This window comes from Cyprinodon variegatus, unplaced genomic scaffold, assembly GCF_000732505.1.
Source record: "Cyprinodon variegatus isolate N-32 unplaced genomic scaffold, C_variegatus-1.0 Scaffold79, whole genome shotgun sequence".
Classification (NCBI taxonomy): Eukaryota; Metazoa; Chordata; class Actinopteri; order Cyprinodontiformes; family Cyprinodontidae; genus Cyprinodon; species Cyprinodon variegatus.
The window spans coordinates 533,122-545,868 of record NW_015150532.1 but is presented as its reverse complement, the minus strand read 5'-3'; the positions used below and the strand labels follow the sequence as shown (position 1 = coordinate 545,868).

The window sequence follows — 12,747 nt, the reverse complement described above, 5'->3', positions numbered from 1 at the left end:
GTTACCACATAAACCTTTTAGAATCAATGAAATTTTTAGGAAAATACAACAAAATGAAAACATTATTAAGACTTTCAGTAGGCAATCAGCTAAATCATAGGAATGGGCTTTGCCAACCTACCCTAGTTCTCTGTACCATGTGGTCACTTCTATAAAGTGAAAATAAGTTAATTTCCTGTTTTGTGTGCAGAGAGACAACAAAAGCTCGGAACAGTTTAGTTCAACAGTTTACTGTAGTTCAACATTAAATTCTGACAAATTTAATTTCTCTAAATTAATTCTGACAAATTAATCTAGAGAAAACTGAAAAAAAAGTCTTGCAAAAGTAATTCAATGCTTTTACTGTAGAGCCATGGTATTTACAACAAAGTTGTATACAGAATTGAAATAGAAACTGAAACATGATAAAATGTTAATTTGAAATATAATATAAAGGGTGATGGATTGGGAGAGCCATGCATAATTCATTCATGTCACTAGCAGTGTTTATCTAACTGCGCTCCAACTGGACTGATTTTTATTTATTTATTTTTTGGGGGCTTTTGATTTTTCCTATGCAGCTGTTACATCAGTTCTTTATCAACATGTATAGAAGAAGGAATCAGTTAGGAGTATGGATATTTGTGTTCAATTGATAGATAAAAGTAAAAAGTGTTAAGAAAAATAAAAATGCTTGGATTAAATAACCTAAGCACATTAGCAAAGTATCTAAACTTCAGTTTAAATACAGTTTCTTGATACCTCTGGAACCAAGGACTAAGAAACAAGGAATAAACATCCATACAAACACAACCAGGGTTGTTGAATCTTACAAAGAAGAAAACTAACTGCATTTTTTTTTTAGCAAACTGCCAGCAGATATCCAGTATAAACACAAGCATTTTCTGTAAAACATAAATGAATTGCACAAAAACAGTTGGCAGGCAATTTGTGAGCTTTTGACATTTTAACATTTACGAACTGGCCCTCTCTGTGTGGACTGTAAAGAGCTCAGGTCAGAGATGATCTACTCCGGTTCTCCATCTCACCCACTTTTACAGGAGAGGGGATTAATAAACTTGACATGACAAAGTGAAAACAGCCCGCTAATGTGATTCCAGCCATTACTGCTCTCCGAAGGAGATCCCGCGCCAACGTTATTGGATAGTTGCAATACTCTCTCTGTCTGCTGACCCCTGATGTGTTTATCTCCCTCCAACTGATCCCAGTACCGCTATGCTAAACTGGAGCAGCCATCTCAGTTCGGAGGAGAGCTATGTTATCTTCATGGCAGGCAAGAGGAGTCCTGTGAGGTTTCAGCCCGCTACACCTGTGATAATATTCCTCATTGTGAGGGATTCCTCTGCACACAAACAGGTACATCCTACTGCTTTCCCCAGTGCCAATTTAATAATAATATCAATAGACCTATGATCATTTTTTTTAAGACATGATTATTTTATAATCCATTTATGTTTATTTAATGGACTCCAGCTGTGTTTTGTTCCTCTGTACCTCCAATAAAAACCGGTTCTCCAAAACATTTACACAGGGCACTGAATGCAAGCAGACATTTTCAGGTTTCAGTTTAAAAACAAATTTATTTTTTCCTCCAGTTTACAATTATAGCCTTTTGTAGTCTTTAACAGGACAATAATGGATAATTTTTCAAAGCAATGTAACAACATTAAACAGTTTCTTTATTGTAGTAGCTCTTTGTTTACATTTTATAGCTTGCCATGATTATACTCCTTCTGAATATTTAAATCAATAATGACCTAAAAGATATATTCTTTCATCTGATATTCAGCACACTTCATTTTAAGAAAGAGCTGAAAGTTAAATCTCAGTTCTGCCATGACCATACCAGTTGACAAGTACTTCAAAAGATTCACCAAAATGTAATTTCTTTTAAAAAAACGTGTGTGCTGGACTGAGCAATTAAATACATTGAGGCACAGGCTCAACTTAAAAACTCCCTAACGAACTGGAATCAAACCACCTCTTACTCAAACAAACAGACCTACTTAAAGAGACAAATGAGGACTCTTAAATAGTAGCTGATCATCCTACACTGACAAAAAAATAGAGGTCAGACAAACAAAAACTAACCGGAAAAAAAAAATCCCAGTTCAAAACTCAGGGTAACTTTATCCATTTATCCATCCATCTTCCCTCTGTTCGCGGGGGTAGCACCTTCAGTAGGGAGGCCCAGAAATCCTTCTCCCCAGCCACTTGGGCCAGATTCTCCGGGGGAATCCCAAGGCGCTCTCAGACCAGCCGAGAAACATAGTCCCTCCAGCATGTCCTGGGCCTCCTCCCGGTGGGACGTGCCTGGAACACCTCACCAGGGAGACGTCCAGGAGGCCTCCTAACCAGATGCCCGAGCCACCTCAACTGGCTCCTGTCGATGGGGAGGAGCAGCGGCTCTACTCTGAGTCCTCCCTGGATGACTGAGCTCCTCACCCTATTTTTAAGGGAGAGCCCAGACACACTACGGAGAAAACAAATTTCTGCTGCTTGTATCCGGGATCTCTTTTCAGACCAGTACAGTGCACGCCTCACAGCAGACGCCGCACCATTCTGACTATCGATCTCCCTCTCCATCTTCCCTTCATTCGTCAACAAGACCGCAAGATACTTAAACACCTCCATACATCTTCCCCAACCTGGAGAAGGCACTCTACCCTTTTCCAGCTCAAGACCATGGTTTCGGATTTGGAGGCACTGATCCTTATCCCAACTGCTTAACACTCTGCTCAGTACCACTCAAGTGAGAGCTGTAGATCATGCCCTGATGAAGCCAATATAACCATATCATCTGCGAATAACAGAAACGCAATCCTAAGGCCACCAAAACGGATCCCCTCAACACCTCCGCTGCGCCTAGAAATTCTGTCCATAAAAGTTATGAACAGAATCGGTGACAAAGGGCAACCTTGGCGGAGTGCAACCCTCACCGGAAACGAGTCTGACTTACTGCCGGCAATGCGGACTAGGCTCTGACAACGGTCATACAGAGACCTAACAGTCCCTTTTAAAGGTCCTGGTACTCCATACTCCCAGGGTACCCCCCCACAGGAACACGGTCGAATGCCTTCTCCAGATCTACAAAACACGTAGACTGGTTGGGCAAACTCCCATGCACCCTTCAGGATCCTCCCAGGGTAACTCAAAAAACAAAAGAGAAAGAATAAATATAAACATAAGAGGGTAAACTAAAACCTGTGCTCTCCTTTTAGAAAGCAATGCTATGTTATTGTGTGAATCACTTTATGTTAAAAATAAAAAAAAAACAATTCCTCATTAATAAGGAAGTACAAGTTAATCCTACATTTAGATATTCCATATTTAAAGAAAGCAAATTGCAAGAATAGTGAAATATGTCATTTTAGTTTGTTTGATTGTAGTTGCTACCATCAAAATGAGAACCAACCCCAAATAGAAAAACAAGGACATAAAGAAATATAAGCTATAAAACTATAAGAAAGATCTTTACTGGCCTCTTCCAGGTCGATGTATCCACAGAACCCTGCAGTGTAATGGAGAGGACGACTGTGGGGACATGTCTGACGAGGCTGGCTGTCAGAGGGTTTCCAAGCCCTGCAGGGAGGAGGCTGAAGAGTACTGGGGAATTGAAAATCTGGCCAAAGGGTGAGTCCCTTGAAATGAACAGATTACCGTTTTGTCAAACTCTTGAATATTTCTATATAGAAACAATAACACTGCTGCTACTTTCCTTTCAGGATAAATGTCCTGAACAGCCACTTGGAAGGCATTGTGTTGGATAACAGATACTATGGAGGTGGCTGCCTGCCTCACTACATTCAGGATGTCCCATTTAGGAAGCCATTCAACTTGCAACAGTACACGTTACAGGTCAAATTTTCTGTAAATTTCCCTCAAATTTATGTCCAACTGAAACATACAGCAGTTACCACATAAACCTTTTAGAATCAATGAAATTTTTAGGAAGATACAACAAAATGAAAACATTATTAAGACTTTCAGTAGGCAATCAGCTAAATAATAGGAATGGGCATTGCCAACCTACCCTAGTTCTCTGTACCATGTGGTCACCATTAGCTTCTTTTCAGTTTGGTTTACACCGAAATAAACTCCTGAAATGATCAAAAATCCTTAAAAAAATATTTTAAGCTTTTAAAGCTTTCAGTTTTAGAAAGTTGAGTTGTGTTCCAAGTTTAGGAAGCTAAGCATATTGGACGTGATGTGGGGAAGCTGATGTCCTTTCCTCTCAGATGAAAGCTTCCAGTCTCTGATATCTCAGTGTTTCTAGACTCAGAAAACTCTTAAGATAGTCTGTTACGCAGAGTCTAGTCCTGAGATTTACCATAGGCCAACTTAACTTTGGCAGTCAAAGGGTTCTAATTCACGTGGCCTGCATGGCCTTCCAATCACTAGGTCTCTCCAATATGGCTGATTCAAGACCAGTTGCAAAAACAGATGATACAAGCATAAAGCAGCTGCCTTGTTCTCAGTTGCATGTCCCTGTGGGAGTGTTTTGTGATGGTCTCATAACACTGAGATTTGCAGCAGTCAGAGAGGCGGGTACTGCCTCTTCCTTCACCAATGTTAAAACAAAAATTTGCCTAGACATTGGTCCTCTATGTTCAGAATTATTACCATGGCTTATGGCATTACAATGTGAATGTAATCCAGTAATGTTCTTCTGCCCACAGACAAGTGGGTCATATGATTTTACCCTGCAGTCATTTGAGTCGTACTCTGACTACATGGCATACACTCATAGGGAACGGATGACCCAAACTTCTATCTCAATTGGCTTCAGCATTCCAGGTGTTTTCAGTTTTGGTTTTAACTACAAGGATTCTAAGTTCTCCAAATCAGTCAGCAAGATTCGACGTGCCTCTGGAGTTGTGAGTTCACTCCTACTGTATGAATGTTCTTTAAACAGCCCATTAACATCCATGTTGTGTTCCTGGAAATGTGAAGTTCTCTTTTATTCTCCAAATTAGCCAGCAGACATTTACCTACTCTTTCAAATCTCAAGAAAAACAGTTTCATTAGAGCCAAAGCCGAGCTGGAGTTGGCCCAGTACATCCTGAAGTCTGACGGGTTGGTACTTCACCCTGAGTTCCTACAGCGCCTTCGCTCCCTGCCACAGGCATATGTCTACGGAGAGTACAGACAGATCTACAGAGATTATGGCACCCACTACATCACTGAGGCTACCCTAGGAGGAGACTTTGAGCACACAATCATCCTGAACAAAGAGAAGCTAGAGAAGTCAGGTTAGGAGTGTTTTTTTACTCTGGATTACTGTAGAAAACATTTCCTTGAAACCTGGAAAATTGTCTAGATTCATTCTGCAAACAATTAGGTCACACCGATTTAGTAAGTAATATTAATTGCTCTCTATTTTGTCATTCCAGATTATAATTTGGACCAGTATAAGTCTTGTGTGCAGGCAGGCTTGCATATCGGGTTGACCATTTACGAGGTTCCCTTTTCTCTTGGGGTGAATGCTGGATCCTGTAAAGGCTTACTGAATGAGATGGGAGGTGGGAGTCTATTTCTGCTATAACAATACACATAACTCGCTGGTTTATACCAAACCAAACGTTTTTCTGTGTGTCTCTAGAGGACACAAAGAATGGGATAATGGTTGAAGATTTTGTTGCCATGGTGAGGGGTGGAAATAGTGAATCCATCACTGCCCTGTTGTCTACGAAACTTCCCGGCCCACAGCTGATGAGGCTCTGGGGTGAAAGCGTCCGCTTTAACCCAGACTTCATTCGCATGACAGTAGGTTTAAGCTTTTGTCTAATGTAATTCATGATTCCTCCTATTTTAGTGGCATTTACAGTATATGTATTGCTCTCCTCTGACATTACCAAGGTCAATACATTTATGGGTGTGTGTTTCTCCATTTTGATCCTAAATGAATCAATGATCCTAAAGCTGAGAATAATTACTGTAATCAGACAGTTTGAAGCACAGCTAGCATCAGCACAGTCACAGAATTTAAGTACTACTGAAACGGATTAGTGGTCATTTGAAGAGCAAGCAACCACACTTTCTGAGCAGGAAGTATGTCGGAGACAAATCAGCTTTGTTTTTCTTACATAGTGTGGTTTATAAGTAGTGTTTGGAGGGTTCTTGGGCTGGAACAAATAAATATTTGTCTCACTTCCAGATTGTTTGACCAGTAGAACAAGAAGCATGTGATATGATCCAACAATGCTATGTGTATCACCAGACCCGGCCACTGTATGAACTGGTGACTTCCAGAGACTTCGTCCATGGCGACATCTTGAAGAGAAACTTGAAGAGAGCGCTGTCTGAGTACCTGACTGAGACCAGCTCCTGTCGCTGTTCTCCATGTCGTAACAATGGAGTGGCTGTTTTAAAAGGTAGAACTTTTTTGAAAGTTTCAAAAAGTTCCCTAACCCTTCCAAAAAGAAATCAGACATGTCTTGAAATCAGTGTCATACTAAGTATTGAGTTTACAATTTTTATTTCAAGGGATTTTTTTTATATGTGGGGCTGTACAGTGCCACAGTTTGTGGCGTTGTTGCCTTGCATCAAGAAGGTTTGATTCCAGGCCCAGGGTCTTTCTGCATGGAGATTGCATGTTTGCATACATGGGTTCTCTGCGGGTACTCCAGCTTCCTCCATTAGTCCAAAAACATGACTGTTTGGTTAATTGGCCTTTCTAGATTCTCCTTGTGTGTGCATGGTTGTATGTCTCTGTGCCTCTCTGTGTTGCCCTGTAACAGATTGGCCTCTCACCCATAGACAGAATAACTGGGAGAAGCTGGAAGGATGGATAGTTTTTATGTCACTGATATTAGGTTAAGCAATCTCATTAGGGACATCTGTATCTTGCTCTATAATTGCTGGAAATAGGCACCAGATCTTAGTAAATCCTTACCAAAGACAGAAAAGGGATGCTCCAAGAGAATGACTGTTTAAAACAGACTCAAAGGTAACTTAACTTTTCTTTGTTCCCTCCAAATGTCTTCTGGGTGTAGCCTTCCTTTTATTTCTTTACCAAGGGCCTGGTCAATAGACAGTTATTTGTGTGAATGTTTATGTGTTTACATGAGATCATTGTTGACTCCCTCTAGTGGCCGGGAGATCTGTCATCAAGCTGAGCTAGTTTGCAACTTTTTTCAACTTTAGTTTAGCTACTTAGAGCATTTTTACCCTTCACATTTGTTTTGTTTGTCTGTGGGTCAGTTTCACTTATGTCTTTTTCAGTGTCTGCAACACGTTTGCATTTTGCTTCTTTGTTGACTGTGATTGCAGCATTTTTTTGGGCCGGTATTTTGTTTAATCCTCATTTTTGTGTTTGCAGGCTTTTTTTTTATTTATTTGCAGCACATTCGCACCTCTCAGTGCCCATTTATAACCTGATGTAAGGCAAAGGTCAAGTTATTTTGTGTTTGATTAAAACAAAACCACAGACTTTCCATGAAAATCACTGATTAAAACCTGAAATTTCTATTCGAAGTTGAAATATAGAATTGATAGTAGTGAAACTGGAATTTCAATACAAGGAAATACATCCTTAAAACAAATAAATTCAGTAACAATCCATTATTTTTGATTTACATTTAGTAAAATGAATCAGAATCCAAAACATTTCATTTCTAATTTTGTGAAAACAGATTCAGGCTGAGGAGTTCAAATTCAGTTTATAACACTGAGAGGTGTCCATTGTTATTTCAGGTGCTCATGTCTCACCACAAATAAGCCCTTTAGCTGCTGACAAGCTGTCATTTTCCACAGTTAATCAAGTCCTGAACTGACATTGACTGAAATACCCTTGAAGGTGTCTAAGTCGTTACTCCACAAACAAGACAAAAAGCTTGATTACACTTCATAGAGACACTCAGTGTATAAATGTATATTATTTATTGACTATAATATTTTCTGCATATTTCCAATGGTCGGAAGGAGGATGAAGCAGTAGTTAGCACTGTTACCTCATGGCAGGTCCTGTATTTTACTCTTAGCCTCACCTTTTCATGGAGCTTTCATGTTCTTCCCATTAATGCCTGAAACATCTCAGGGTACTCTGGCTTCCTCCAGCAGGTAAAAAACAAAAACCTCAACCTGTTTGCTCAAATGATCTCTTTAAGTAACCCCTGTAGGTTTGTGTATTCATGCTTAATTGTCTTTCTTATGCATCTCTATTGCCTTGTTATGGACTACTGGTCAATCCAGGTTCTGTGCTGGAGATTTCTGCAAGTGGACTGGTAGAACTAAAATAAAAAACAGATGCCATCATGAATAATAAAGAAATAAAGAGGAGATCCCACAAGACATTAACGAGGAAGGTTGAAGTCTTGATATGTAAAAAGCTTGTAGGACATCTAAAACAATTTAAACTAAATATTTTTAAATTCCTACATTTTGAGGCAATGTTGCCATAGGAAAAAAAAAAACTCTGCATGCTTGCATTGTAGCTTTAGAAAATTAAATTAGCAAAAAAAAAAAAAAAACAATTGGTTTTCCTACGTTACCTGAACAGGTTGCATTTGCTGTTCTTTATTTTCTTGCACATATAGATAAGGATAAAACGTTTTTAGTGTAGGAAGCATCTGCTTTTAAATCTTTTTTTGATCTCTTCTATTACTTCCAGAAATGTAAAAACTACCTACCTTCATTTTACCATAATAATGAAATTAGAAGATTTAATCCAAAACCAAATGCCAATCTAATTTCAGAGATTGCAGAAATAATAATGTCTGCTTGCTCAACAGGCACCAGATGTGAGTGTGTGTGTCCTTCTGGCTATAGTGGACGGAGCTGTGAGATCACTTATAACCCAAAAGGTCAATGAAGCCAAAACCTCCAAATATTTTCCCAACGTGGCACATATTTGATCATTTATGCACCCTATCAACGCACCGAGATGTGACAAAAGGCATGATTCTTTATTGTAGAGCTGGGCATCGATGGCAGCTGGAGCTGTTGGGGAGCGTGGTCATCTTGCAGCGGGGGGAGAATGACCCGCAGTCGTCAGTGCAACAACCCGCCACCAAGCAGCAGTGGCCTCCAATGCATGGGCCTGCAGCAGGAGTCCACTGAGTGCTTTTAAAATCACTATTACTCACAGGTTCACAGATGAATAAAGTATTTTACTAAATAACAGAGATGTGGTATGGTGATTTGTATTTGAATGATTTGTCGAGGGTGAGAATGTTAAACCATCAGGGCTGTATCTCATCTTTTTCTTTCATTGTATTACCTAGCAAGGTGTTTCTTAGGCTCTAATCTTGATAAAGCTTCTGTTACCTGAATTTCACCTTGAGACAAGCAAATGATAAAGGAGTGAATATCGCATTTAGTCCAATCAATTGTTTTAAAATGAATAGGAGCTCACATTCTTCACAACACTTTTATTTTTATTTCTATTATACAACAATAATGATCTTTTATCCTTGCTTTAGCTTTAATTTGTTAGAAAAAGGATGATCCTTTTAGCATTGACGAGTCTGAGAGGCTGACCCCAGGCAAGTCGCCCCACCCCTCTCTGGTGCAGGATTATTGCAGATTCTTGTCCTGGTTTTTGTCCCTGATGAACAGGAAGACCATGACCCCCAGCAGGACCATGAGCCGTCCGTCTTGGCATCTGTCAGATAAAAACATTACTTTTAATGTGACCTTGGTTATGGGACATTTCTGAAGGCAATAAGGAAAGAGATTTGGTTAAGAATCTGCATAAATCTGGGTGATTGCTTTTTAAACTTTTCTTCTTTACTTGAATAACTAGGTTTACATCTCATAATATAAATCAGTAAGACCATCTTCAATAAGCTACCAACTGTTGGAGTAAAGGATTGCTGGACAAAGACCAAACGTTCTCAATCATAATCTGAAAAGATGATGAAAAGTTCAAATAGATACTGTTGGTTCCTAGACAAAAAACTATGATCATAAAGTCGGAGCGTGAGAAATCCTCTAAATGCATATGATGAGGCTAATAGTCAAAGCTATAAAACATCAAATTTACTAACAGCATGAACTGTGATTAGTTTTTAAGCACCTCTTATTTGTTTTTCTCCAAGCTTCCTTCAGGTCTTTTAAAAGATAAGATCACTTTCAGGCATTATTTCACATTACCGGTCAGACTAAAGTGCAAAGGTGGGTAATACTAAGCGGTTAAACTTACTTGAGTAACAATAAAAAGAAATTTACTTTTAGCTGTAGGTTTACTGTGCTGTACTTTTTACTTTTAGGCTACTTGAGTTATATTCTTGTAATGTATTTCTACTCCTACTGTACTTGAGTGAAATCTCTGACTACTCTGTCCTCTGTGAGTAATTTGAACTATTCCAAAAGTAGCTAAACATACAGTTAGTGAACAGTATACGTATATCAACAGTGGAAGTTTGTTACCCTGTTCTAACATATATACATTTTTTGTTGTAAGGATTGGTTTTCTAAGTTTTATATTGAAACAAAAATTTATAAATTCTTCTGTATGAATTTATTTTATATTCATGACACATATTTTTATTCTTTAAGCATTTGAGTCTTTGAAATGCCAGCACTTCCATATAAAGTCTGTTTTTAGCATCATTTATAAACATTAAATCTGTTGTTGTGTGCAACATTTATTCAGTACTTAAGTAGCCTTTCTACCAAATTCCTTTTTACTTTTACTTGAGTAAAATAAATATTAAAGTAGTGCTACTCTTACTTGAGTCCAATTTCTACCAAAGTGTTAATCTTACTGTGTTATCTTCTGTATTTGTGTCTTTATTCAAGTGATATATGGACAAATTCGGTCTTTGTTACAAGATAATAGTAATAATGTCAGGGTTAGTGGATGTTTGTTAAGGACTCAAATGCAGAGATGGATTCTTGGAGATTTAATGCGGAGGTTATGATAGGAGGAGATGGAAACAGAAGCATAAATCCATAAATAACAGGCAGGGAACTCAGGAACCAAAGCAAGGAGACACTCGGGAGAAACATATATAAGGAATGAAGATACTCCAGCAATGAGGAACTGCAGAGGGGAGACACAACAATGAATGGAGTAATCGACTAATTGGACGGAAGCAGCTAGAAGAGCGCTAAGAGGAAAGGAGAGGGGCACTGGGTGGCAACAAAGAGTAACCAGAGGAAAACAATGGGGCTAGGGAGAACTTAAATGACACGAAAGGGAACAGAAGCTAATGACAAAGACTACGTTCACACTGCAGCCTTGAAGTGACTCATATCCAATTTCTTTGCACATATGCAACATGCATCTGATCTTTTTATGACAGTGTCAACAACACAGATCTGATTTTTATCAATGTGACTCAGACCATTTGAGGTCCTGAATCCGATATGTATCTGATCTTTCCAAATAGGACCAGTGTCTGAACAGCCAGGTGGCATTCATCCGACCTGTACACCTTTAATACTCAGAAAAGGTCAATATTCTGGGTCTTGTACACAGAAGCGGGAAGAAAAAAACCATGCTGGTGGACGATAATACGAAGATTTTCAACCAGCTTGAAAAGATTGTGTTGTTATTGTACTAGCTGAGGTTGGGTAATATCTCTAGATGCACTCCAGCATTATCATTCATGTTTACTTCCGTAAACACGAAGCATGCTTGCTTGTGACATCATAGCATCCTCTACTGCGCATGTGGGATACTTAAGCTGTATGAATGCATTTCCCTCAGGAGATCACATACAGGTCACATATATTTGGAAATGTAAACAACCACGCAAAAGATTCGGATTTCACAAAAACATCGGAATTGAGCATTAAATAAAGCCTGGACTGTGAACATAGCCTAAGAAACACAGAGTGACCAAAAGGGAAGAGTAGAGGATGGGGAAGGGGCTGAAGAAATTTGATAACTAATCTGCACTGGAAAAATATAATCTAAAGATAAAAAATAACCGTTCATAAGAAGTATTGATTAAATGAATAAGAGGAATGTTAAAAAAAAAAACTAAAATAAACACCAAGAAAGAGTAAACTATGAAATAAATACGAAAGTGCAGTCATTTGATAAAAATCTTAACAGCAACTCAGGATAACCAAAATCAAAGCAAACATGAAAACAGAACCAAAAACTCCAGAGAAGTAGATATGAAAAACAGAAAGCCTTACAAATAAATCTGAGTAGTTTTCTATGATGCTTTGACTTGAAAACTTGAGTCTAGGGCAGTTTTTAATGCCTCTTGGATTTAATCAGCAGATATGGGATTTAAACCAAAAGAGTCTGGTCATTAAAAAGGTCAGATACTAAACCCATTAACTCAGGTGATAAAGTATGCTGTGTCAGAAAGTTCACTTAAAACAGGAACAGAGGCAGAAGTTCCAACAAACACTTAAAAAAAAGTGTTTTGAACATTTGGTGAAGCTTTGATAACAACAACATTGAAGCAAAAGAAAAGAGGTGACTAATACTTCCTCATGAAGAGATAAACTGAACAGAAAATTATAGTTAATCTCATGGTGAATTGAGCTTTTCCTGGAAAACAAATAGGGTTTTCAAAAGAACTCTGCTCTGTCTAGAAAATGAAAGATGGGCAGATGATTAGCTGGATTTGTTTATTTATTTATGATGACATGGAGGCCTTTACGGTAAACTAGGAGCAATGCTGGTTTACTGTAAGAGGCTGTTGTGCTGCCAGTTAAAGGAATAGTACACCCAAAACATGATTAGCCTTCATTTTCTACTCACCCCCATGCTGAACAACACTCTGGAGTACTTTTTTGATATCTCAAAAAGTAGTGTATAGGAAATCCTATACACTACTT

The 12,747-nt window shown here is 38.6% G+C and overlaps 2 protein-coding genes across 2 annotated transcripts in view; one reads left to right on the top strand and one right to left on the bottom strand.

The window, feature by feature from the left end:
- c8b (complement component 8, beta polypeptide) overlaps positions 1-9,083 on the top strand; it is a 10,523-nt gene extending 1,440 nt beyond the window's left edge. The window contains exons 3-12 of the mRNA XM_015373000.1: positions 1,209-1,356; positions 3,492-3,633; positions 3,726-3,858; positions 4,680-4,877; positions 5,012-5,252; positions 5,394-5,522; positions 5,603-5,766; positions 6,221-6,374; positions 8,733-8,804; positions 8,916-9,083. Coding sequence (XP_015228486.1) covers positions 1,209-1,356; positions 3,492-3,633; positions 3,726-3,858; positions 4,680-4,877; positions 5,012-5,252; positions 5,394-5,522; positions 5,603-5,766; positions 6,221-6,374; positions 8,733-8,804; positions 8,916-9,070 — 1,536 coding nt within the window. The 3' untranslated portion in view covers positions 9,071-9,083. The remainder of the gene's footprint in view (positions 1-1,208; positions 1,357-3,491; positions 3,634-3,725; positions 3,859-4,679; positions 4,878-5,011; positions 5,253-5,393; positions 5,523-5,602; positions 5,767-6,220; positions 6,375-8,732; positions 8,805-8,915) is intronic.
- A 369-nt stretch (positions 9,084-9,452) lies between these two features.
- Positions 9,453-12,747, bottom strand: part of c8a (complement component 8, alpha polypeptide) — an 11,459-nt gene continuing 8,164 nt past the window's right edge. Inside the window, exon 11 of the mRNA XM_015372977.1 lies at positions 9,453-9,604. Within this exon, the coding sequence (XP_015228463.1) occupies positions 9,453-9,604 (152 nt within the window). The remainder of the gene's footprint in view (positions 9,605-12,747) is intronic.